Source organism: Chlamydotis macqueenii, chromosome 1 (genome assembly GCF_036417535.1).
Source record: "Chlamydotis macqueenii isolate bChlMac1 chromosome 1, bChlMac1.mat, whole genome shotgun sequence".
Lineage (NCBI taxonomy): Eukaryota > Metazoa > Chordata > Aves > Otidiformes > Otididae > Chlamydotis > Chlamydotis macqueenii.
This window is the reverse complement of record NC_141556.1, coordinates 59,892,588-59,919,861: the sequence shown is the minus strand read 5'-3', so window position 1 is coordinate 59,919,861 and position 27,274 is coordinate 59,892,588. Positions and strand designations below refer to the sequence as shown.

General features: G+C 42.6%; 2 protein-coding genes across 3 annotated transcripts in view; one reads left to right on the top strand and one right to left on the bottom strand.

The window, feature by feature from the left end:
* Nucleotides 1–5,641: 5,641 nt before the first annotated feature.
* Nucleotides 5,642–16,861, top strand: FBXO7 (F-box protein 7). Its single transcript, XM_086753826.1, has 9 exons — nucleotides 5,642–5,908; nucleotides 6,875–7,172; nucleotides 8,701–8,928; nucleotides 10,294–10,435; nucleotides 11,680–11,763; nucleotides 12,838–12,930; nucleotides 13,894–14,070; nucleotides 14,756–14,793; nucleotides 15,171–16,861. Exons 1-9 carry the CDS (start codon nucleotides 5,787–5,789, stop codon nucleotides 15,573–15,575), a joined length of 1,587 nt encoding a protein of 528 aa, XP_086609952.1. The 5' UTR covers nucleotides 5,642–5,786; the 3' UTR covers nucleotides 15,576–16,861.
* Nucleotides 16,862–21,881: 5,020 nt separating this feature from the next.
* The window catches only part of SYN3 (synapsin III), a 204,293-nt gene continuing 198,900 nt past the window's right edge, over nucleotides 21,882–27,274 (bottom strand). For both annotated transcript variants that reach the window (XM_086753814.1, XM_086753806.1), the window contains exons 12-14: nucleotides 25,637–25,721; nucleotides 23,917–24,214; nucleotides 21,882–22,380 (exon numbers count right to left, since the gene is read on the bottom strand). In XM_086753814.1, coding sequence (XP_086609940.1) covers nucleotides 22,248–22,380; nucleotides 23,917–24,214; nucleotides 25,637–25,721 — 516 coding nt within the window. In that variant the 3' untranslated portion in view covers nucleotides 21,882–22,247. The remainder of the gene's footprint in view (nucleotides 22,381–23,916; nucleotides 24,215–25,636; nucleotides 25,722–27,274) is intronic.

The following is a 27,274-nucleotide window of genomic DNA, read 5'->3' as shown; positions in this document are numbered from 1 at the left end:
GTGAGCCACTGCGTGGTGGGACATAACCACATGACACAGATTCACAAAAGCTGTGACAAATTATTTCTTTCTGTTACACTTTCCTAGGACAAAATTAAAGTATCTTTGTTCAAAATTCTTGCACTCATCCTGATTTTCACTACCATGACAGCCACCGCTCAATTTCCTAAAAATAACAATACTGTTTCTCAAGATAACTTCAAGTCTTCTCAGTGCTGCATCAGGAAATTGATTATTAGGGACCTAAGGTAACTTTACTCTGGCCTTCCCACTGAGGGGAGTGGCATATACTTTTCTAACATGTCTGACTGTGCTCATGGTACCTGCCTATGTACAAAACCATGCTAATTAATAAGTAGCAAAAAGGTCTTGCTCGTTTCCCAGGTATTCCAGCTGATAAGGTCATGCCTGTATTCCTAATAAGTATCATATATTATTGGACAATTCATTCCATAATCTGCCAGAAAACATATAAATGTATTTTAAAAAACTACAAATCATTCCCTCCACAAAATAATACCCAAACCAACCTCACCACCCTTTGGTAGCCTTACTTCTGTGTTGGAATTAATATTATCAGGTCAGAGTCTAAACAGCTGCAAATCAAACGTGTACCCAGTACCTCACAAAATACTGCTCTTTGGTGGATTTCTGAATGATAAGACAGACAAAAGGCATTATCAATATTGCCCTGACATCAGTTCTCTGAGGAATCCTTACAAAGTTACCCCAAGGTACTACACAAGAAAAAGTGTTTTCAGGGAAAAACACTCTGAAAACATAATCCACATTTTGATAAAATTTGAAAATCCCCCTTTTAACTGGTCATTCCATCTCTAGTTCTTAAGTCTTTTTGGTTTTCTCCATTTATGCAACTCAAAATAAATAATTCCTTTAAGGCAACAATATTACATTATGCAGAACAGCCAGCTGAAGTCACAAATCATAGAATCATAGAATGGTTAGAGTTGGAAGGGACCTTGAAAGGTCATCTAGTCCAATCCCCCTGCAAGGAGCAGGGACATCCCCAACCAGATCAGGTTGCTCAGAGCCTCATCCAGCCTGGCCTTGAATGTTTCCAGGGATGGGGCATCCACCACCTCTCTGGGCAACCTGTTCCAGTATTCTACAACCCTCATTGTAAAAAAATTTTTCCTAATATCCAATCTAAATCTACCTCCCTCTATTTTAAAACCATTACCCCTTGTCCTGTCACAAATCCTAGCTTTTCCTGCAAACATGCCACTTGCTATCTGATTATTAAGGGTCAGTTAAAATCAATACAAAATGAGAACGACAGAGTTTTCCATTATTAAAGTACATAGGTATTTACTAGATATTTATTTAGCAGGATTGCTAGAAGCTTTGATGCAAGTGGAGTACCTCATTCTCATTGAATCTCATTGCCATTGAGGAACAGAAAACAACAATCTGAGTCACTACTGTGCTTTGGAGTTAATATATTCTTGTTTGGATCTTAAATGTATGCCAGGTGAGAAGCTGGAAGAACAAACAACTGAACTGCCATGGCAGTAAAAGACAGTATAATTTCATCCTGCTTTCTCAAACAAACAAGGCTGATATTCTTGTTTTTTTTCTTGCACTCCAAGGCTGATATTCTTGGCTTCATCAAAGCCCCAAGCCTCTATCAGACCTAGGATTGATTGTACAAGGTCAGTCAGATGACTGAGACAGACAGAGCTACGGAGCTGGACGCTGTCAGCTGCCTGATAGTCTAAATCAGAGCTGCCAACTGCATTGTTGATGACAATAGATGGCAGACAAATTGCTCTGATTTTTATCTCCAGTAACTGAGCATGCACCAAACAATTCCTTGATGTAAACCACTCTTTTAATTCTTTTGTCTTCTCAGAGATAGTGTATTCAAGTTAAGCAGAGGAAAAAGACGAAAAACTCCTTTGTCTCACTATGTGTACCTGTCTTACCCTAATGAAGTCTCACCAGTCTGTAGATACCACATTTGGTTTCTCCTTTGTGAACAGTCTGCAAAAACTTTAAATAAAACTTGCAATAAAGATTACAGCTGAAATCTGCCTAAGAACTAAGAAAACTTCTGATGAAAAAAAAAAATCACTGTCATTGTCTTGTACAGGTTTAGCACAGCCATAAAAACACACTATCTTAAACTGACCAATCCCCAAACAGAATAGAATATCTCTGAAAAGGAATTCTGTCCTTGTCTTGCCTTGGTCCTGCACAAAGCTCTCCACTTGCAGCCCACAGAAGAATTTCTTTCACTTCCAAAAATTCAGAAAACTCAGTAGTTAACAAACACAAGACAAACAGTTCTCAAACATGATAGCAAATATAGTGTCTACCCAACCTGAAGTCCAGAAAAAGCACTTAAGTTTCACAAGTATCTCTGCTGTTATCACAGAACAGGAACTGGATTTTTCAGTTTCTCCCTTGCTCCATTGTTTCCAGTTACTCTGCAGCATGCTCAAGAATAGGTAGTCTTTGTGCAGTGCACTCAACAATGTCAAATCAAAAAGGAGTCAATAGCTTCAAGATTTTAACCCTTCCTATACCCTGGCATTCCATATGAAAAATCACCTCTGAGGGAAAAGGAATACAAAATTTATATGGTTGATAGGAGAGATACATTGGCAGGAATGCTTAAAGAAACCAGCAAATGACACGGACAGGAGTTCGCTAAATGACATAAAAGCATGTGATCTCCACTTCTCCATAACCACTGGAAATAACGATGGAAAAATATAAACTCCAGTAAGTTCCTGTTCATGGTTTCCTCCACTCAGTGTGGAAAGCAATGCTATCCATCTCCCAAGTCAGCAGGCGATCTAGCTCAATGAAATCTTCAAACAGAATCCATAGGAGGCAATGGCCACCCCTGCCCTCACAGGTTCTATCTGCGAGTAGGTCTGGGACCCCTCCAATCTTTCGGAGGCTCTGCAAAGCCACTGCGTTACTACAACTCTTCCTGAGTGTGGCTTGCCTACTGAGGCCCTTCATAAAGGCTTTCAAAGCCTTGCAGCAGAGCTGCCAGAGAACTATTAATCTGTGCCAGGCTGCAAAATGAATAACATAGCTGCAATGCCCACAGGTGAGGTCCCAGGATGAAACACCAAGCTGATTGCGATGAGCATCAGCTCTTTGATTGTTCACTAAGTGGCATTCTTCCATTTCAGGAGTCTCTTTGCTTTTCCTTTCATCATCGTCATCAACACAAGCCTCTCCTTTCCACTGAGAAATTTATTGACATGTTGAAACCAGATGATGATTGCCCTTGAGCTTTAGACATGTTTGACAGCAAACTCTAAAGTGAAGTGAAATTTAGCAACTGCATTTATCTGGGGTGGATGACCACATTCAGATGGCATAAAGGAGATTTCATTTGTAGCCCAGAACAGAATTTTTGAAGTTTCAGCCTCCTTTTTCTGACTGGCCCTGTAAGTGCCGAAAGGACACAGCCAGGGCTGTTCCTATAAATGTTAAGCAATGTGAATAGTGCCATAAGAAGCAGTTCTACTTGTTGGCAGCTGTGCAAGCTAGGTCTTTCAGGTTCACTTTACCTACTGTAAACATGAGCCAGCAATGTGCTCTTGTGGCCCAGAAGGCCAAGTGCATCCTGGGCTGCATCAAGAGGAGTGTGGCCAGCAGGTCGAGGGAGGTGATTCTGCCCCTCTACTCTGCCCTGGTGAGACCCCACCTGGAGTACTGTAGCCCCCAACATAAGAAGGACATGGACCAGTTGGAGAAGGTCCAGAGGAGGGCGACGAAGATGATAAGAGGGCTGGAGCACCTCTCCTATGAGAACAGGCTGAGAGAGTTGGGGCTGTTCAGCCTGAGAAGAGGACCTCAAGGGGGCCTACAAGAAAGATGAGGAGAGGCAGTTCAGTAGGGCCTGTTGTGATAGGTCGAGAGGTAACGGTTTTAAAATAGAGGGAGATAGATTTAGATTGCATATTAGGAAAAAAATTTTTACAATGAGGGTTGTAGAACCCTGGAACAGGTTGCCCAGAGAGGTGGTGGATGCCCCATCCCTGGAAACGTTCAAGACCAGGCTGGATGAGGCTCTGAGCAACCTGATCTGGTTGGGGATGTCCCTGCTCCTTGCAGGGGGGTTGGACTAGATGACCTTTCAAGGTTCCTTCCAACTCTAACCATTCTGTGATTCTACTGTTATTTTTATTATATTCCTAGAAAGTACATCCTATTTCTCATATTATTGCCTTTGTGGAGGAATGTAAGCAAATTGTATTGTTAGAAGGAAAAATAAGATAATCTGAGAACAAACATTGTTCAAAAATTACCTCTTGAATTCACTGTTCCCTGAAATGTAATGTAATTCATTAAACAAAGTAAAAACTTGAATTGTGCCTTTTACATTTTTCCCTCATTAACATTACACTTCTACAGGTGTGTATTTCTAGATAAAGTATACTTTTGAGAAGATGCACGGTGTAGGGAGGAACCTTCTTTCAAGTATGACAGATAAAGGGGAACTAAAGTCAGTAATGCAAAGTTTGAGACACTTTGTAATTTTGGTGCAATTATTTGACTGTGAGTGTGAAAACTCTACCTCTGAGATGACAATTCAGTAGTCTGCCTTAAAAAATCATATTCCTTTATAAAACTAAACAGTCCTGGGGGCAGTGTCCTCCTTCAGCCCTTCTGCTAGGACGTGTTTCCTTGAACTCCCACAACAGTTTAACACCCAGCTAGCAAAAGGCCTTCCTTGGTATTTTTGTTTTTAGAAGACATAAACTTGTTGGAGCAAGTCCAGAGGAGGGCCACAAAGATGATCAGGCAGCTGGAGCTCCTCTCCTGTTAAGAAAAGCTGAGAGCTGGGGCTGTTTAACCTGGAAAAGAGGAGGCTCCAGGGAGACCTCACAGGGGCCTTCCAGTACCTAAAGGGGGCCTGTAAGGAAGACGGGGAGAGACATCTTAGCAAGGCCTGTTGTGATAGGGCAAGGGGTAATAGTTTTAAAATAGAAGGAGATAGATTTAGACTACATATAAGGAAATAAAAAATTTGTAATGAGGGTGGTGAAACATTGGAACGGGTTGCCCAGAGAGGTGGTGGATGCCCCGTCCCTGGAAACGTTCAAGGCCAGGTTGGACGGGGCTCTGAGCAACCTCATCTGGTTGGAGATATCCCTGCTCCTTGCAGGGGTGTTGGACTAGATGACCTTTGAAGGCCCCTTCCAACCCAAACTACTCTGTGATTCCAATAACATCTAAAGTGGCATTACACTGAAGAAGAGAGAAGAGCGGCCCAACGAAACCACTCCCCAGGGCCACAGGCAGCCCATGTGCAGAAATCACTCCCGCCAGTGCCTTATCTCCTACGCACAGGCGGGAATAAACTGTTGAAGCGATAAGTTCCTACTGAACAGCAACACAGTCACCCGAGCAATGGCAGCGAACGGAACCAACGGCCGCCACCGCCTCTACTCAACCGACAGCCCCCAGCACAGGGACACCGGCTCCCTACAGCGCACGCGCGGGTTCAGCCGGAACGCCCAATTATCGATCGCGGCCGCGCAGGGCCGCCGCGCAGGCCCACGGGGTGGCACGCCGAAGCACCGATCGGGCGCACGGGCGATCGGCGCGCCACTGGAACGCCTCAGGGCGCCGGGGGCGTGGCCGGGCGCGCTGAGGCGGTGCCGCGCTAACCAAAACAACGACCCGCCCCGGCAGCCCTTGCGCCGGCTCCCTGCCGCCGCCGCTGCTACCATCGCCGCCAGCCGGCGGGGCCCGCTCGGGGCGCGAGGTGGGCGCGGAGACCCGCCGCCGCCGCCATGAAGCTTCGCGTGCGGCTGCAGAAGCGAACGGCGCCGCTGGAGGTGCAGGGGGCGGAGCCAACGCTGGGGGAGCTGCGCGCGCAGCTGCGCCGGGCTCTGCTGCCCGCCTGGGGGTACAGGTAGCGTGCGGAGCGAACCATTGCGGGGAGTGGGGGGGGGAGGGCGGTAGTGCTGGTGTTGGGGAGGCCGCCGCGCGCACGCGGGGCTTGGGCCGGCGGGGCCGTACCACGCGGTGCGGGGGAAGGGGAGGGGCGGCCCGGCCCATCTCCCCCACCCCGCGCTGGCGGCGGCGCTGCTGCCCCCTGCCGGCCGGGCGGTGGCGGGGCCGGGGCTGCGGCTGGCGGGGGGGGAAGGAAGGGGCGGGGGGTGCAGGTTTAAAGTTTTGCGGGGTTCTTAGGGAACCCCTGGGGTTAAATTTCATAGACCTGGTGCCGGAAGAGCTCGCGGCCGCCTCTGCAGGGGAGTAAAGCCTGCAGAGCCGCCTGAGGGAGCGCCTAGGGAAGGGCCCGCTTCCCGGCGGGGGCGGAAGCGTTTGTGCTCGCGGGGCTTTCGTTGGGGCCGAGGTGGTTGCGTTGCACCCGTGAAACGCAATTTTTTTTTTTTTTGGTAATTGTTCACCCTGAAGCGTCTTTTCTTATGACCCTCGTTTGCGGCTGCTGGCCTTTTGAAATGAACGTTTGGCTTAATCAGAGAGCAGGATGGCTGAGTCTGCAACGCTGTCTTGTTTTAAATTAATCTCAGTCAGTAGTTTGTTTAAAGCTTGTTTTGCTGGATATGATGTCGCCTAATTTGGAGGGTGCTTGTTTGTTTTCCTTTGTAGCTGTTTTATGAGCATTTGCTATAAATGAAGTTAACGCCTACCAGGCAGCTACAGCTACTTAAAACACACTTTGAGAGAAACATGGAGGGAAGTAGTTTCATACTGTATGTTTTTCCTCACTCTTCCTTTAATGTATAGATGATTATTAATGGATTAAAACCCATAGCATAGTACTAGTGTAGTATGCATTTCTAACTATACTGGTGTGTGCAGTTACCCAGTTGCAGCCAACCGTGTTTCCTTATTTTTTCCCCCTGTTTTGCAGTTCTGATACTGAGTTTTCAATAACGTTGAACAGAAAAGATGCTCTCACAGAAGATCAGAAGACCTTAGCTTCATATGGGATTGTTTCTGGTGATTTGATATGCTTATTACTAGAAGAAGCAGATGGACAACCCAACCTACCTCCTCCTCCTTCTACTCCTTCCCCACTTGAGAATGGTCATGGGCCATCCACCTTGATCACCAACAACAGCCAGGCCGACAGCCCAAAAGAAGAAGGGCAGAATGAGCAATCTGACAACCAGAAAGCTCAGATGGACAGTCAGAAGAGTGATGAGAGGGTAAGTACATGAGAATTGCACTGTAAAACACCAGGCAAAAAATAAGGTGTCTTCTTATGTTAGTTGTTCTACTATATAGTAGAGAATCTTTTCAGAATATTTGGTTCCTTGTACTTGTCTGATCTATAGCCCCTTATTTGGGTGGAAATTTGTCTCTATTCATTGTATATTAGCTGTGACACAGAAGCTAGCTTAAAGACCCTGAGATTTTTCAGGTCTGACATTTTTAAAGGATTTAATGTTTTTGCTGGAACACGCACCTTACGTAAGGAAGTTAGAGGTATGTTTCTTACGTGCCTCAGTGCTGTCTTATCAAGGAAACTGATTCTAGGGACTGAACAGATACAACAGGCACTGCCTGTTGGAAACATCACTCACAAGATGACTGCACGATTCATTTGTAATGGGTTTTAATGTTCCCTGTGATTCAGAGAGCCTGCCATAGAGTGAGACCTGTCTGTCTTGCGTGTGGAGATTGTGTTACTGAGCTGGCTTCTGCCTCATACTCTGTAGGAGTGCATCTGTAGGATCCTGTATCCTTCATGCAGCTAATAGGCGCATTTTTTCGTGTTACTCAGTGGTTTGTTTCCCATGTGACAGTACACACAATAGTTAAGCAGGTAACAGCTCCCACCAACTGCTGGGCCTATGTTGAATGGTCTCCCTAGAGGAAGCTCTTCAGGTACAGTGTAGTAGTACAAGTCTCTCTCATTACATGATCCTGTCTGTTCTAGGCAGGAGCTTGCAAAGCTGTGAGGAAATTGTCTTCCAAAATTCTTTCAAAGCAAGTATTTTTTTTGTTTGTTTGTTTTGAATGAATTTCAAATACAAAACCATCCCTTAATACAACCTTTCTATGTGGTCTTTCCCCCCCTGCCCCCTACTTTCCTGACCTTTCCCTTAGGTAAATCCGCTTATAATTTTCATTCACTACTTTTTTTTTTTTTTTTTTAATGTGTCTCTGGGTAGTTTTATCATTTAACATAATAATATGGTGTGATTTTGGTGAAAGAAGGGAAACCACAATAAAACCACAGTTCTCCTCAAGTGTCAGCAGATATACTCCATTTATGATTTTTTTTTTTTTTTTTTTTTTGTCCAGCTATTTAGATCTATTGTGTTTCTAAGCGGTGCAAGTTATAATTTTAGTTACTTGCCATGCATGTTGGCTGTCTTTAAATAAATGGTGGTACTATAGTGAGTAAGTTATTCCTGTATGTGTTGCGAAAATTCTGATGAAGGTTTAATATATTATTACTTTGTCTTCAAGTAGTATATGCAATCAAATGACAGACCCTTTTATGAAGGGCTTGCATTATAAGTATCAAAAAAATACAGAAGCTATGTGTATAATCCCAGTCTCCAGCTGGGATGCTAGAAAATGGAGGTTTGTCGAATCTGTAAAACCTACATGAGAAATCAACAGAGTAGACTTGGTGCCTGTGAGGACTGGAATAAACAGATTAATAATACTGATGTATAGTGGTTTAATTTTCTGAATTAAGGTATATTTTGTGTTCTCTTGAAGGCAGGATCCAGCCTAGAATTTCCTTCTGGATTAGTCCCAGAAGATGATGATCTGGAAGAAGGTACAGGTTCTTATCCCTCTGAACCCATGCTGTGCAGTGAAGCTGCTGATGGTGAAATACCACATTCCTTAGAGATGCTCTACCTTTCTGCTGAGTGTACCAGTGCCACTGATGCCTTGATCGTCCTCGTTCATCTTCTCATGATGGAGGCAGGCTATGTACCTCAGGTGGGTGCACAACCAGTCAGGAAATTTCTTGGTCAGTATGAGAAAGCTGTACAGTATCGTGGGAATATGTGATACAAGATGCATCTGAAGATCCACTTCTGGTTTTGTATCTGTCAGTCAGCAGCAGGGGCTGCTGAAGTATCGGCTTCTCTAATTTGCAATAAGCCTTAAGGCTAAAGAATAGAGCATCTTTTAGGTGTGAGAGAAGAGGCTTGTCCCCGTGTTTCTTTCAGTCCTCAGCCTCACTGGGACCTAGCTGATAACATCCGGTTTCTGCTTTATACTGTTGAGCTTGTGTAGATGTGCTTAGACTGTAGCACTTCTTTGAAGCCCTGCCTTAAACACCAATATCATGTCAATTGTATCCTGTTCAAACGGTGGTTAGCAAGGCCTAGGTCTGACGAAACATTGTCTCCAACTTCATATTAACATCAATTGAGTTCACTTAGGCTTTGGTTCCACTGTCGTACAGAGATATCTAGCTCATAGGCAAGCACCTACAGCAGTACCTCTTTACAACATGTGAATTCACCTTTCCCCTTAGATTTTGAGATTTGCATTGTATGTTTACTAATAATGTAACTGAACATGTGAAAAAAAGACTTGCTCTCAGGGAAAGCATTTAAATTCTCATGTTTTTTTTCTCTCGGTGAGACTAACTAAGCACATGTAGGGGGGGTCAGTTGAGGTGTCCGATTGACCAATACTAGCTTAATAAATGTGCTAAGTTAATTACATTCCCATAGCCTCAAAGCCTATCTGAAAAATATGTTTGCCACTGCAGAGAAACTTTGTTTATGTCGAAGAGTAGGCTTGGAAGTGGCGAAGATGATTGCTGTGCAGATTTAGGAGGAAAGAGAGTCTACTTGTACTTGGTGGTTATGTTGTATCCCCTTCTGGGATTCCATCTGAACCTTTTCATACTGAAATTGAAAGGAAAAATTGTTCATCCACGTATATTTTCAAATGAATTTCAAGCTCTGATTCTTCAAGCCTGTCAGACCGTGTAAGTTCACAGAAAAGTGTGATAACATGTTTTTCATGCAGCAGATTTAATATACATGCAGGAGTTGTCAGCGTGCTGAGATGAATGACAGAGTGAAGTACACGTCTCAAAGAAACAGGTGTAAGTCTGCCCACCTTTCGTGACAGAAACTGGGACAGGACAAAAAATTACTAAACATCACCTTAGAATTCCTCTTAGTCTTGGGGAAAATAGTATATAATCATGCAATTATAGTCTGTGTCATAATGCATATTGGATGAACTAAGATTTGAATGGCAAGCAGCGTTCTGGCATGTTTTTCACCCCTTAGTCTTGGTATATTTTTAAGGTATGGCAGTGTTATGTCTGTGTATTTGTAGGGGACAGAAGCCAAGGCAGTGTCTATGCCAGAGAAATGGAGAGGGAATGGTGTTTATAAGCTACAGTACACACATCCCCTTTGCGAAGAAGGTTCTGCTGGTTTGACTTGTGTGCCTTTGGGAGATCTTGTTGCTGTTAATGGTAAGTCAGTCAAGATTTTATCCTGGATACACACTGCTAAATACCACTGTTGTTTAGCAAGACACAACTTAAATGCACTTTTGTGCACTCTGTTTAGAACTGTACCTTGATTATTCAGGTTGCTGAGGTGCAAGAGATACCACTTCCTGATGGTGAATGTCCTTGGCATTTTCTGTCTCTGTGTTAACTGTTTCTCTCCTTCTAATCAGAACAAATCGGTGCTTAGGGGGTTCAGCTGGCCTTTTCGTTACAGTGTTGTAAAAATCTGTTTCTTGTTTAATTTCATAGGAACTTTGGTATACATTGCAAAACATCAAAGGAGGTAGATTTGCTGCAGCTACAGTATTTTGTCTTGTCTCATATTCTCTGCAAGACTTATAAACAACTTCCAGACTATGTATTCTTTCGTTTTAATGTATAATCTTTCCTGTCTTTCCTGAAGTATGCTAACAGTTTAACTGTGGTCTCAAAAACTGTATTAAGTTAAAGCTATTCAATCCAGAAAATCGAGGGAAGTCTAATTTTTTTGAAGCAACTTCCATATCACTTGGTGGTTTTGTGGAGATTTTTTGTTTGTCTTTTAATTTTTTAAAAATTATTTATTTTTGTATTTTATTTAGCATTTGAGGAATTCCACATTTCTGCAGAAATAGTATTAAATTGGGACTTGATATCTATGATTAAAATTTTGTATGTTTGTTTGTAGAACTTGTAACTGCCTATGCCAGTTTTTGTAAGTACATATGTTTTCTTAGAACGTGTATGCTATTTGCTCTCTGAAACTATGTTTTTAACCAAATCAGGTTAAGGTTAGATTTAGAACAGTGTTATAACTACCCCTCATATAGTGTTGATATATTGAAAACTTGTTTAATTTCTCTAGAGTTTAAAATATTTAGTTAATATTTCTTTAATGACTGGTTTATAATAGTGGCGTGCTGTGTACCTCTTTTAGTTGTGTTACATCTCTTTCCGTGTGATAGAATTGTTGAAAGCAATGCTTGATTTCTGTCACCAAGATCTTTGTTTATTCCCTGTTATTTTAAGTTCCATTCTATTTATCTGAAATTTTTATTTGTTTACCTGCTTGCTAGAATTAGGTATTTTCCTTGAGGGACTCTGGTAAGGGAGGACAGTAGAACACCTCTGAAGGATAAGGTAGTAATGAAGTGATCTTTGTCATCTGTAAAAGTGTTTTAAAATTTGAAATGTCTTTTTTTTTTTTTTCTCCTTTATGTTTGCAGCAACGTTAAAAATCAACAAAGAGATTAAAGGTGTTAAGAGAATACAGCTATTGCCAGCATCCTTTGTTTGCTTTCAGGAGCCAGGTATGATCGAGCTATGATATTAATAGTAGTAAACTGAAAATTAAGGAAGTCACACAGTGAGTAAGGATATACTTCAGTAGAGGACTAAATAGGTAAAGAATAGCAAAAAAGGAATAAAAATGTGGTTACTCTTTAGGTGAGTCTTAGTTTTCTAGTAGAAGGAATTCAGAGTGTAGCCATTTACTCACATTTTGCTTTGAAGCAATTTGAATTTATTGGATTAGCTGTGTAAGGAAAGAACCTTGCAAAACCTGAGTCTGTTACTTATGAGGTCCTAAGTGTATGTGTGAATCTCTGGGGCAGCAATGATGGATTATACCCCCTTTCTGCTTGGCAGTTCAGGACTTCAGAGGCTAATGGTACCGACAGTCTTGTTGTGGCACCGTAATTGTTATTCTTTTTGTCAGAAAACATGTGCTGACCACATAGCTCTCTTCAGAATTGCCAAAATTAGAGGGAAAACTAAGATAAGGGAGGAGAGGAGGGCAGATAGATGTGGATCCTTGTGAGCATGGACCTGACTAGCCTTTTGTTCTCTGAAGTATGTATGAACTGCTTTGTTGGCAGTTGGGGCTGACTCGGTGTCCTACCTTGGGTAGGCCCAGGCACTGATGTACAGGTCTAGTCGAAAGGCTTTAGAAGAAGAATTGAGCACTGAAATGTGTCCAGTATAATAGTAGAGTCTTCTGGCTCTTTCCATCATGGAAAAACATTCCTGTAAAAAAATGAATATTGCAGATATTTACAACATAGGTGCATGTTACACGTTAGCTGTGACATCTGACGAAGCTCTGACAGCCTCAGAGTCAGTTTGTATCTGAAGAACTCAAGTATTTCTCTTAATAGTGCTTTTCAAGGCCAAAGAAAAGCCTAGCCTGACCGTAGAACTGGTCTGTAATTTGTTGATGAATTACTTACTGCATAATTGTTACATTTTAGCTGCAGAACTGCTCCCATTGAGATCACAAGCAGATTACAGTTCTGCTTATAAGAAAAACATAATTCTTCTGCTCTTAGTTAATTTTTGCATTGTAACCTCCTGAAGTTAAGCTTTTTACCTCTCTTCTTTGATAGAAAAGGTTGCAGGTGTTTACAAAGACCTTCAGAAATTATCCCGTCTCTTTAAAGACCAGCTGGTTTACTCTCTTCTGGCTGCTGCCCGACAAGGTGAGATGAAATATTTACAATTAGACATGGTGCTTCACTTTTGAGGATGGAAGGAAGGGGGTCTAGCTAAAGCCTTGAAGGAAGAGTGTTAGAAGCAGCTGTTCAGTGATGGGTATATAAAGAATAAGCATAAAGTAGTTTATACGTTCTAAAGAAATTAGATTAATCTTTGTATCTCAGAAAATGTTAATATAGTGATAATTTCATGGTTTTGATTTTTTTATTGCTCTAGTCTTACTGAAGAGAGTGGAGTGGCTGTTTTCCACAGTTAGTGATGAGAAAATCATACTGCAATAATTTTGTGGCAGTAGTTCTGTAGTTTTGATCTGTTTCTTTGTCAAAGCAGAAAAATTTATATAGCATCATATTTGGAAGTCTAATCCCAGGAATTATCTCAGTAACCGCTCATTGAGGGCTTGGAAAGGATGGTAGAAAGTAACCCAAGCTGGTGTTTGTGGAGCAGTAGGAAGCCAGGCTTTCTCTGCATAGGTATTGCCATAAAAGGTCTCAGCTTTGTGTTCTGAAGACTGTTCTATGGAAGTCCCTCCTGACTTCAGTGTGGGAAGGTTTTATGTGAAGCATGTGCTCTCTATTTAATGTGTTTTTTTGTGGGCTCATGAAATAGTGCAGTTCTTTTTTTCTTTACCTATTCCTTTGTTCTGTAGCCTACAAACATGGTTAGGTGTGTGGAATGTTTCTTAGGTTTACAGTGTCCAATAGTGGTCAGTATAAAGTGCCTTTTGCCCTATTTTGTGCAGTCGGTAAATGTACTTAGAGTTGGAAGAGATTTGTTTTATAAGAAGTCACGCGACAGTACTTTCTGAGAAAAGTGGTGTAACTCAGGCATCAAAGGGAAATTATTTCAGGAAAAGGTTATAATGTCCTTTCTTTTTTTTAGGATCTTTAGAGATAGAGTAAACTCTGCACCACTTAATTAGTGCTTCTGTTTTCTCCACTTTGTAGCTCTGAACTTGCCAGATGTGTTTGGGCTAGTGGTCCTTCCTCTTGAGCTCAAGCTTCGGATTTTCAGACTTCTGGATGTCCGTTCGCTCATCTCTCTTTCTACCGTTTGCCGTGATCTTTATACAGCTTCAAATGACCAGCTTCTGTGGAGATTTATGTATCTGCGAGATTTCCGAGGTAATGTTGAGACACGTTTTTCTAATTACATTCTCATGTGAACAGAGGGATTAAGTCTGACAGATTTTGTTAAGAGGCTCCTCAGGCAACCACTTCTGATTTTCAAACACAGTGAGTAAATGCAGTCATTTGTGATGCTAACTAGTACCGTTGGTTCAGGTGTAATTCAGGTGGATGTGCAGTTTTCTGCCATGAAAACTGGTGACAGCCTGCTGAGCCGTTACTGATGGACCACGTAGTTCTTCCCATTGTGTGGTGCAGACTTTCCTTGTTTTCATCTATTTCGCTGGCTTCCTTGGTGTACCAGCTATTGCAGATGTGCAATAAGGAGGGAATAGTGGAGGGAAGGGATATTCCTGCTGTAATTTCTCACAAGAGATTGAAGAAATAAGATAATCAAAGGAAGTGCTGTCAGAAGTCAGAGATGGGGACAGTGTTTCTGGGATTTCTCTGCTTACACTTTTGGAGATGATGCTTTACATAGAAAGAGTGTGCAAGTAGATTACCTATGGAATGGTCCTGGAGCTTTATATTTTTTGAGATATGTTATCTTTATGAAAGATGTATTGACCAAAAAGTGTTTTTTCATCTCTTGATTCTTCTGCAAGTTCTGATAAAACTGTGGCTATTTGTGGCATTGATGCTACTTAAAATAGCATTTTGATTTTTTTGCTTCTCTTTGTAGATCCTATTGCAAGGCCTCGTGACACAGACTGGAAAGAAGTAGGTGGCTTTTTTATATGGATTCTCTGAGATTAGTCTCCGTGGGCTAGTCTGAGAATAAGGCATAGACTTTGGGAGGCAGTAACTTTGAGATAAATTTTAGTTTGAAAGTGTGGTGTTCCTTGTACACATGTTGAGTTTGGTCAGAGTAGGAGAAAACAGTATCAACAAGTTACATGGTGCATGCCCAAATTGTAGATTAGGGATCTTCCAGAGATGCTGTGTTGGGTCTTTGGCAGGCAGGGGAATTGCTATTCTGGGTTTTCAGACTGCTGAGGAGTGCTTTTCTGAGATGTGCTGCAGAACTGAATGCAGTTGCTGAAGGTAGAACACAATGCACTTACAGAGCTTTAAAATTCCTTTGTTTCTGTCTGCAGCTGTACAAGAAAAAGTTGAAACAGAAGAAGGAAGCCCTGAGATGGAGGCACATGATGTTTTTGCCCCCTACACCTCATCCCATCCCCTTTCATCCCAACCCCTTCTATCCTAATCCCTTTCCTCCCAACCCATTTCCATCAAACCCAATCTATCCCCCAATGATCATTGGTGGAGAGTATGATGAGAGACCAGCACTTCCATATGTTGGAGACCCAATTAACTCACTCATTCCTGGCCCAGGAGAAGCACCAGGCCAGTTTCCTCCGTTCAGACCACATTTTGACCCAATTGGTTCCTTGCCTGGTGCAAACCCTACACTTCCAGGACGAGCTGGTCCCAATGACAGGTTTCCACCTAGACCCAGTCGGGGCCGCCCCATGGACATTCGCCGTGCATTCATTTGATTTCTGCTTTTTCCTTCAGTGAGTTTTCTAGTCCCTGAGCTTGCTTTCTAACTGCAGGAGATTGCAAGTCCTAGGCACTAACATCTGCCTTCTCTTCAGATTGTGGCAAGAACATGTATCCGTGATAATGTTTCAACCACAAAGGCTGTGTTTATTTTATGCTCTGGTAGTACTCTACCACCTGGCACTAAGATCTATTTCATGAAGAGCTACAACTTAAAACAATTTGTTCTGCTTCCCCCTTCCTCGCCCTTAATCATCTGTGAAGTGCTACTTAGAGACCAGAAGGATACCAGCCAAATATTTGCTGCATCAGATAAAGAGCACTTTAAATACAAACCCTATACTTGCCTGTCTTATTTGAAGAATTTTATTAAATTGCCAGGAAAAATGATGCTGTTTAAAATCTTCTTGGCTAATAATCTTTATTAACAAAAAAAAAAATCTACCGTGTTCCACGTAGTTCCACAAGATACTACCATTGTTATGGTAGTTGTGAGTTCATAGAAGTTGTCAAAGATGACATTTTCTTTTTCCTTTAATGTTTTATTAGGTAAAAAGCATTTTTGTATTGTTACTTAATACACAAAGAATACACGGAAGGGATTTTCTTTACAGTGGAAATATTAGGACACACATAAATTAGTTTTACAAACAACTGAGTAAAGTCATGCTACAGTGCAATTCAGAAGTCTGAACAGGAACAGGGCAATTTTACAAAGAACTGGCAGCAAAACTTTTGTCTTTTTCCTTGACTTTACAAATAAGGAGCTGTAGTTCATGGCTGCATTTACTGTGTGTCAACTAAAACTCATGCAAAAATAAATCTTTCCTCCTGCCTAACTTACTTAAATAGGTTGACCTGTTTGCAGTGGAAATGGAATCACAGCAGGAAAAGCAGAATGAATCCTCACTTTACTGCTGTAAATTCCATTTAATTCCATCACTTAAGTTTCAAAATATATCTTGCCAAGAGGAAATGTGTTGTAGCATGTTATGACCACCTTTCAAGTATTGTCCTGCTAATTGATGAGCGACTAACAAGACCACTGTTAAAGTCGCCTGATGAGACCTAGAGGCTGATGCTGGAACTCAATTAAAGGAAAACTGGAATGACTAAACTTTGCTAGAACTTTTCATTTCTTATGTATTTTTTTAAGATGTGTTTCTGTAAATATGAATGGTAGTGATGACTGTTGTCACAGCTGATATTGTTTTCTAAAATCTTTCTGAAATTCCAACAGTGGAAATGGAATGACATTTCCTATTAAATACAAGCTATTTCATCAGTAGTACTTGTGTGCTTTTTCAGGTGATATTTCAGTGATTCACCTTGTTTTGTATAAAATCAGCTGACTTCAGTAGGGTCAGGAAGTTTTGCTATTAACTCCAGTGGAAGTAAAATACAATACCTTATTTTGCTGTCAAAAGTTGTATTTCTTTCCTCCCTTTTCTACTTCACAGCCATGGCATAGCAGTGCAAATCCTGCCATGATTAAACACCTAAGAGTGTGCATTTATAGAGTTTGGGAATGGTGGTTTCCCTTCAATACCCAGATTAGCCTTAATTTTTAATGTTTGCCTGCAGTGGTTGAATCGCCTTGTTCCAAAAGAGTTTTCACTTATGCGCATAGTCAAGCCTCTTGGAGCTTAGTGATTCCTTATATTCCACTGACTATAAAAAGGAAAAGGGAAGGGAAATCTACACTGCATTGGTCTTGCACCGTTTTGTCCTTGTGACGAGTGCTTCAGAAATGCATACATAATATTCAGATAAGGTTATACAGCTTTAATTGAGAAAATAATTTGTAACTTACTCTTTTCACTTTTTTCAAACTGTTTTTGGGAGCAGTGATCTCTTTGTGTGTGTGATATGTTAATTTTGTGGTGTCAATGGCACTCACGTTACCAGTGCCTTGATGACAGTTACGTTGCTTGCTCTGCTGGCATGCCCCATGCTGCTCTGGAGTTGGGCCCTCTCTGCCATGAACACAACCCCATCATACTTCTGCCAGGCTGTTGCCACAGGTTCTGTTTATCCTGGATTTTGTCATTTGAATGCTTGTTTCTGAAGAAATGAAGTCAACCTTTTTAGAGATAACGCCACTAAGTGGCTTGAAGATGTTCCTTCTCTTTCTCCATTCTTCGTTCGTATTGTAGTAAAGGTATTGTGAGCCAAAGATAAAGGAACCTGACTTCTGAACTTCCAAGTTCCCTGAAGAGGAGTTCCCTTTATTCATAAAACATGATATGAAATATAATGTGAATATCTTGGGACCAACAGTATAAAATTAGAAGACAAAACAGAGGAAATACTTGAAAACTAGCTGCTTTATTCACCAGCTCCTAAGTCAAGTATGTGTGTCATTGCAATTTGTGAACTCTTCAGAAGAAATCACAAAAGGTGAAATGCCTGAAGATAGGCACTTGTTACCTGTACTGTTCATCTGTATCCAGCACTGTTAGGGCTGCTGCTAACAGTCACCTGGAAATAAGGAACCATTGTCCTTGGCTTTTCTATTTATTGTTTTGTTCATGAAACTTCAACCAGATGAAGTAACTGGGTCATATGCAGGGTGTAAGGTCTTATGTGAAAGAGAAGAAAATACTCCTGCAGTTATTGGAGCAGGATTGCTATTCTTCTGAGCCTTAGCTTGATATAAGATGTTTAGTTGCATGGGAACAAGTGCCATTCTGTTTGAAATACCACACCTAGATATTACAAGAAAGTAAAAATATTTCTCAGTCTGTATCTAAACAGCAAAATGTAAATTAATTTTCTGGGTGGTGGCTATGAGTGGGTGTCTTACCTGTGTCCCAGCTCCTTGGGCTGGATCAAATGCACAAATCTATTAATGTTTCCTAGCTTCCACGTGAAGAAAATTAAAGTATGCAGGGCGAAAGGGAAGTTTCGACCAGGTGCTCAATTTTCATAGCTGTATGAGAAAGATTGCAATGGGGCATGTCCACCCTGTGCTTTAAATGTAACGTCTATTCACGAACTTTTCTGTTGCCTTCTTACTGCCCCCAACTCCAGCTGTTAAATGTGGGTACCTAAATACGTCTTGGGTATACCTTAGTTCCCCATTCATAAAATGGAGAATATACCCCGTGTATTCCTTCTCTGTCTTGCTTTGTTAGATTATAGGGATTTTGGAATAGAAACCCTGTGTCAAAGGTGGTAACCTGGATATATGATGATGCATTTGTGGATCTCCTGCTAGCCACAGCGTCATAGTTGCTGATTGAAGTATACTGTTGGAACATTTATGGGACACAGTGTAGAGCTTCATCATTTTAATGTGGGAAGTGTTTTTGTTAAAGCACTTCTTTGGATAGAACGGAAGATGCTTTTCAGGAACTGTAGAAGTAACCAAGTTAAGCTGAGAGTGCCTGTGGCTTTTGCTTGGTTTTTGCAAGCTGGAGCTACGAGGGGTGGAGATGTCATTCTGTTTGCTTGTCCCTTGAAAGATGATAGCTGGGAGCTGCAGGCAAATGAGATCTGAATCACTGCTGGGGATCAGGTCAACAGTGCTATCCTGTTACTGTGGTCCGTTGGAGGACAGCCCTGCTCCGTTCAAATGCAGCATCAGCAAATGATCCAACCGTTGTGGTTTCAGTGATTTCAACTGGGGTTGATTTATGGGGCCATGCCATACTAGTCACTAGTTAAGTTATTTTTTATATAGGTTGTGTTGGTAAGAGAGACATAAAAAGATTCAGAGGATAGAGCAATTGAGGATTCTGGCAGTAAACTTTTATTTTTGTCTTTGCATCTCTGGTGACCATTTAGTAGGGAAAGGCATAAACTATGCTGAGGGAAGTGTTACAGAAGGAAATCCTCTCCCACCAGGGTTGTATTACCTCCTCTCCGTATACTGGAGCCTGTTAATCTGCTATTGTTCTTGCCAGTGGGACAGTGCTCGCTCAAGGCCATTTGTCACTCTTTTATTGCTCCTGGAGACTGCAAGGCAGCAGGGCCTGTTTTTTTTCTCAGGCAATGACATGTATTTATGATGCTGCATTGTAAACTGCTTAGCAAACCTGGAAGGACAACACAGAACTGGAGGAGGAAAAAAAAAAAAAGATAAATCATCAGGGAATAGGGTGGTTCTATAATACTGAATTTGAAGTATAAATCATTGATCCAGATGAGTCCCTTGAGAGCCTTCCAACCTGGAAAAGCTATGCTGTTACTTTCCTGAAAGTGCACAGGGCATAAAAACCATTACATGTGTGAAGGCCTGCTCAGGGGTTGGTTTTACAAGGTCCAGATGACTGCATTGGATTTAGGTGTTCGTTACAGGTGCTATGCAGGAAGGAATTGCTTGTTTGGCTTTATTCCCAGCAGTGAATCATAAGATCCAAGATGGCAAATGCTGCTGTTCCTTTTGCTGCTTTGAGGATCTCCCAGTTTAAGTGACAGCGAGGATCTGTGCCATTGGCTCAAATGTCTTTAACTTACTGACCTCCCTGTCTCCCTTGGCATTCCTAAGTGCCATCAATGTGAAGTTGCTAAGAGAAACACAAAGCCAGAAGTCTGGCCTTGAAGCTGTATGCACGGTTTGTGACTAAAGGAGGTGATTCTCCCCCTCTATTCCACTCTGGTGAGACTCCACCTGGAGTACTGCATCCAGCTCTGGAGCCCCCAACATAAGAAGAATGTGGACCCGTTGGAGCGAGTCCAGAGGAGGGCCATGAAGATGATCAGAGGGCTGGAGCACCTCTTCTATGAGGACAGGCTCAAAGAGTTGGAGTTGTTCAGCCTGGAGAAGAGAAGGCTCAGGGGAGACCTTATAGCAGTCTTCCAGTACGTCCAGGGGGCCTACACGAAAGACAGGGAGAAACTCTTCAGCAGGGCCTGTTGTGATAGGGTGAGGGGTAATGGTTTTAAACTAGAAGGAAGTAGATTTAGACTAGATATAAGGAAGAATTTTTTTACAATGAGTGTGGTGGAACACTGGAACAGGTTGCCCAGAGAGGTGGTGGATGCCCCTTCTCTGGAAACATTCAAGGCCAGGTTGGATGGGGCTCTGAGTGAGTTGGAGATGTCCCTGCCTCTTGCAGGGAGGTTGGACTAGATGACTTTTAAGGGACCCTTCTAATCCAAACTATTCTATGATTCTAAAGTACTTCACAAAACTTGAAGCAAGGTTCAGGAGGTGGGATGGGGACTGGCGCTTGCATTAGGTACGTTATAAATAGAACTAGCACAGTGCAAGGGGTTGGTTCTCAGCTGGTTGAAATAGCCATCTACACATTGATTTACCCAAGGTGTTTTTTTCAATTGTGAATGTAGCTTGTGTCATTCCTGGTTTTTTTGCCATGTCCCAGTTCTAGTATATGTGCTTGTGCATGGGTTTGTTCTGTGATGCAGGCTTAGAGGAAAAGTACACCTGGCAAAGTTCCATTTCTGCCTTCTCTGGAAAAATAATTCTTGGAGGTGGTCAGGGAGGACTAATAGTGGTCATTACCTGCTTGGGGCAATCCCATACATGCCCTCCCATGGCTTGGTGTCTCTGGATGGACTCCAGCTCATCTTATTTGTAAAGGATAGTTTTCCTGTTCTATTGCAGGTTTGTCACTTGGCATTCATTTTGCACTCACTCCACTGAAGCCAGTGGGAGTTCAAGGAGGGAGACAGGATTTCACTCCATCTCTCTGTCCGCTCGGTATTATGGAACACTCAGCACAGAAGTATGTGCACTTCATCAGCTCTGCTATTAATTAAGCACGTTCCTAGGGGACACACTTAGCCAGATGTGACCAAGTCACCCAAGTGCTTGGAGTTTAGCTGGGTTTTGTCTGGAATTTGTGTGAACTGTGAATGTGAACTCTGGTGTTTCCAGGGGCAGGGGAAGAAGTTGGGGTTTTTTTTTGTGTGGAAGGTCCATTTCTCAGGTTATTTTTGAGCTAAGGCTACAAGGTTAGAACATGACATTTTTCTCTCAGAACTCAGGAATCATGTTCAGGGGACATAAATGCAAGGCATGAAACAGAGACATTTTATCTGCTCTGAGCAGAGTGGTCTGCAATAAACCAGCAGTCCATCTGGATGATCTGCTCGTGTGATTTTTGGCACTTACTGATGCCTGGTGCCGTATTTAATTTGAATATAGATTTGCTCTGAAAAATTACTTTAATTATAAAGTTGGTATCATGAAGTTTCACAGTTCACTGTGTTTCCATGCTTAAGCATGCTCACTTTATCAGTCAATTAATACTTATTCTTGACTCCATCTTTGTGCACGTTTCTGAAATAAGCCTATGTATTTTTATAGCTCAACGTCAACAAGGATTCAGTAATTGGAAGTTAGCAATTGTATTTACTATATACAAATAAAAATAAAATCTAGTTTGCACTGTCATAACTGTGTTGACTCCACAGGGGTTAGCAAGAGTAAAATTTGCTTTACAGCTCAGTCATTTGAACAGATGTGATTCTGATTATGCACAAAAACCAATGAAATAGTGTCACTTTTATACAGTTACTTTTCAGACCGTTATTAGGATATTCTCTTTGTATGAAAACAACTATAGTTTTCTAAATTCCCTTTACCCAGGTGTTAGTTGTAAATCGCTGGGTACCATTGCGTATATTCCAGGATGACATCAGGTACGCTGATATGAAGATTGAGGACTGACAAAAGCACAGATCCAGCTGCAGGGCTGTTAATCAGAAAACAGGCTAGCAAATGATTTCCTCAGATTGCGGATGGTCTCAGCTTTTGCTTCATCTTCGTTAGCATTTCCCCGCGGAGATGATTCAGATATGCTGAAGGTGTTTGTCAGGGACTGCGATTTGCTGCAATGGAAAACGGAGTTCAGAGTCAGCAGGGGAAGATGGTAGTTCAAGACTGGTTAGTGATGCTTTATGTTCCATCACACAGACAAATTCAAGGATAAATTCAAGGATGAAAGGAGAGGTGAGCAAGGACAATTTCCATATGCTAAGACATCCAGGAAGGAGGGTAGGGGAGGAGAGAGGATGGGGCATGGGCAGGTGGCTGATACTGATCACAGACCAGACTAGTAAGTGTTTATGAAAACATCTGATTAAAAACATGCAATTGCCATTTGGTGCTACTGTTGTGAGGAACAGTTTAAGGCATTTTACTACTACTACAGAAGAATGGATTCATACTGAGAGTCACCTGTCTCTCATCAGCCGTACCACGAATGATGGTCCTCTCCTTTCAAATGTGAGACCCTGAGAGGTTTGGCAAGTTGGTAGCTTGCCCTCCCTGGCATGTCTGCTCTGACTATCAGTTGTGTTAGGCTGTGTTGTCTTTTGGTTGGCCACACTGCTCATGCTGGGTGTGTATCTGCTAGTGTTTACGTTCAGATCAGGACTGTGCTTTTGATATGAATCTCCTGATTTTCCCCACTACCATGCTCTGTCACTGAGTAGTTTATCCTGGTCAGTAATAGGCATTCAGCACAAGATCAGAGTTGGAATTAAAGTACCTGAAATATACATAGTGTGATGACTGCATCCTCCGCACCAGCATTTTGATGCTTAGGTACATTGCTCTTGGTTGGCCTTGCTAATGTAGACATCATCACTGAAAACCTGTTCCAGAACATCGCTCCTCTGCTGCCTAGAAACTCTCTTCTCATTCCTAGACTATATTTTGTTCTGGTCTGCTCATACCAATTTGCTTTTATGTCAACTTTTTGTTAACATCAAAGATTTTTTTGCCAATCTTTCCTGCCATGGTGCCAGCCATATATGTTCCATGAAGGGTGGCAGCAAAGGCTGCTGACAAAGATCCACAGTAATTCAGTGGTGTGCTCTGATCCAGAAGAGCACTTAAACATACAGTCACCATCTGGACTTTTATATATATGAGTAGTGCTGCTTTTACACAGCCTCCTGCTCTGCCCCTTTTTGCTACCAATTGCAAAAAATAGCCCAGTAAAGAACCTTGTGTGGCTCCTGCATTCAGGGAATAGTGAAGGAATGACTCTTGATGAGCTTTCCGGCCAATAATGTACTGAATACAGCCTGTGGGGAGTATACACCCTGCTGGGAAGGTAGTAGCTGTGTTGATATGGCCAGGGTGAAACACCCAAAATATGAGCGCATGAGCAAAAGGAAGAATGTGAAATCTTAGAGATGTCAAGTACAACTTGTTCCTCCTGACAACAGGTGAATGGTGGCCTGTTATGCCTAGGCATATATACCTCTGAAGTGGCTCACAGTTGTCCAGACCTTTGTCCCTACGGATTACTGCCTAACAGCAGGTGACACGTTCTTCATGCCAGCTCAGGGTACTCTACTGAGTAGAGTACCTTATTCTAATATCTACAGATATTAGTGGTTTAACAGAGCACCTACTTCAGATGCGGGTGTGGGGTGGCTTGCTGCTTGGACGTTTCGGTGGGGCTTGGCTGGCTAGGAGCCCGACCTTGAGCTGGAGGTCTAGGCTGCTGTGGAGGGAACATTCCTGCCTTGGAAGCCTGGACTGGAGAGGACCCAGTTGCTGATCGGACTTGTTGTGGAGATCCAGGTGACCTTTGTTGCTGAGGTGAAGTGGACTGGGGACTCTGGGGCTGCTGTCCTTGAGGAGAGAGCCGCTGCTGTGGTGGTGCGTTTGTCCGTGGAGGCTGAGATCCCTGAGGCTGGCGTGGTCCACCTGAAAGGGACACGTAGACATAAATATGAGGAAGTGTATGTGGTAGACAGCAAGCAAGGAGCATCTTGCTAAGGGGAGAGACTATTCAGAGTAGGTTCATGCAGAAGCACAAGGGAAAACCTCTTTTATAGGCCTAACACTGGTGTCACGCCCACGTGTCTAGAGCTGTTGTCCATTTCTCTACCTCCTTCAGCACTAAAGAAGCTCTACCACTCTCCCCAAAGGGATTAACTTCAACATGCTATACTCTTTCATGTGTATTTTTTATCCTTGGCAAGCACTTCTGGCGTTGGGAAGGAAGAGTCACTGGGCAACAAACTCTGGAGGAAATGAAAGCTGTATCTGCTGGTTTGGATCAGCAGTCTCTTCATGGGGTCAGCAGTTTGGTGTGAGAGTGCACCCTGCTGCTATCCTTACATCTGTTTCAGCATTACCAGCAGGTGTTGGTAGCAGACTCTCAAAACTGAAGAGGATGTGGAAATTAATTGGATGTGACATGAGAAATTGCTGGACATGACAGATAACAGTGTGAGAAGCTGACAAAAATTACAGATAGTGTTGTAAGGGCTGGCTGGATTCCACAGATGGTCAAGGGGGAGTTATGTGAGAAAAAACTTCACAGAGAATTGAAGGGGAGTACTGGAAACAGATGGGGAAGAAGTATCCTGCAAGGCCAGCAATTCCTAGGTCATCATATCAGTAATAGCATAAAATGCCAAGATTACATACATGCCTTTGGTATCAGAAATACCAAATTTTATATACAGCAAAACTGTGACCAATGAGGGAAATGTAATTAGAGGTGGGTGTTAGTTTAGTAGGAGATTGGGGTGGACAAATGAAAGGACAAAGGTGGCAAGAAGGAGAGTCTAATTCGTTATGTGAATTGAGTGCTTGTTGCGGTCTGGGTACCCACAGGGCAGCCCTGTGCTTCATCCCCTCAGTGTAAACCACATAAGTCAGATCTGTTTCAACTGTCAGGAGGAGCTGGAGGTGTGCTTGTGTTGACAGGGGAACACCTGGACAGATGAATCAAGGGTGCTGGTATCACCACGTTGGTGCCTGTTCCAAGCCTGACAGCACCAGCATCTTCCCATCACTTCTTAATGCTTGTAGCCTCTACAGCTTTCTGCAAACACAAATACACTCTGTGCCCAAAATCCTGCTCCAGCACCAGTTCAAGTGGCCACACTTCGCTGAGCTAAGTCGTACCAGCAGTGTCAACTGTATCTTTGTCAAAGTTTGACGCCACTTTCTGAGCTGCCGTGGAATATGATAGCAGCTGCTTTAATAGCACACTAGATTTTCTGCCTGTGTGTCAGTGAGTTGGAAAAATGAGTGAAACCTTTACCCCAATAGCTTTCATTTAGAAGGAAAACTCATGTCTCTGTCCACACTGTCATGGGGCATGACGAACTGTACCTTGAGGAGGAGGCCGTGTTTGGGACAGTTGTCCAAGCTGAGGTCCAGTCTGAGATTTCATTGACGCAGGCTGAACTTGTGGAGGCTAGAGGTAAAAAAAGCCATTCCAGTTAGTACAGAGTCCCCAAAGAGAAGCCCTGAGGTAATATAGGAACTGCAGAGTCATGAAGTGTTCCTTAAATACACACACACATCCAGCATCTGGCTGGTAAAATCTCATGGGACTAAAATGGAGCTGAGTAATAAAGAGTACAGAAGTTGTTTGCTACAGGGAATAATGAAGTTACAATTTAGAATGTTTTGTAGGCAATCAGGAATTACCAAATGTATCAGGCCAGAGGGGGTCTCTTAGTCCGATCTCCCATTTTGGACAGTTGCCAGCACCAGATGTTCTGAAGGAAGGAGGGATGAGCCATGGAAACATCTATGGAGTAATCACCTCTTTACCCTAAGGGGTCTCCTCTTGATTGCTAATAAGCAAGGGCCGGCTTAAACCCTGAAACATGCAGCTTACTATCTGTTCCACAAAATCTTTGCAACAGCTCCAGATATTTTGTTCTGGTATTTACAGCCAGACCCTTTGAGTCTTGCTCAGCTCTCAGCCTCACTGCTTTTCGCATTTCTTACCTCCATTGCTTTGTTCTGAGAATAGTTCTCACAACCTCCCCTTGCTAGGCCATTCATTATTTTGCAAACCTTTACTGCCCTCTCTCTCACTCACCCCCATTCTAAAGCCAGGAGGCTGAATCCCTTAGGTCTCTCTGTGGGAATGTTTCCAGGCCCTAATTGTTTTCATCGCCCACTTCTCTTTCTGAGCTTTGTGATTCCTTCTGCAGATACCAGATGCAGATCTGCTTACATTATCCCAGACGCAGCGGTATCTGGGTTCGCTGTATAGAGCACGAGCTCATTTCTCCTGCATCCTGATTTCCTGCTTCTCCCTTGTCAACACAACCATAGGCTGAGCAATGGTTTTCATTAGCCTGTATGTGACAGTGTCTTTCTCAAGGGACTTGGCTAGGGCCACTTGCAAAGTCTACAGATTGTTTATGTTGCTCCTCTCTCTACCCCTAGCTTAGCTTACCTTTCAGTCTTCCATATGGAGTTCCATTTGCTGTGGTTACTTAGCACACATAGCTCTGTCAGTCGTTCTCCACTGCCATCCCTGCTCCTGACTAGTGCAAATAGGTTGGTGCCATCTGCACTTTTTTCTCTCTGACTGTTTACTCTTTTTGACAGATATTTTAATAAACAGATTAAGCAACACAGAGCTGTTGCACAGAGGGCCAGTCCAAGGTTAATGAAAGTCTGAGTAAGCCTATTACACAAAATTGTTTATGAAAGCAGGGGAAGCTGGAGACAGATAGGCCGGTACGTGCTGGATTATTTACATGGAGAACACGGTGATAAAAGGATCTTCAAGGCTCCTGGAAGGTCAGAAGAATGACCTAAATTATTCTGGAAATGGGAAGAAGTGTTTCATAGTTGAAAGCATTGAAATGAGTTTCAACTGACTAACATAAATGTGATGAGGTTGCCATCCCATCTTTTACACTATTTTTTTGGGACTTGCCAAATGGACGAGGAGGAAAACCTGGGAATTTTCTATTCATGGCTTCTAGTCCTACATTGCTTGGG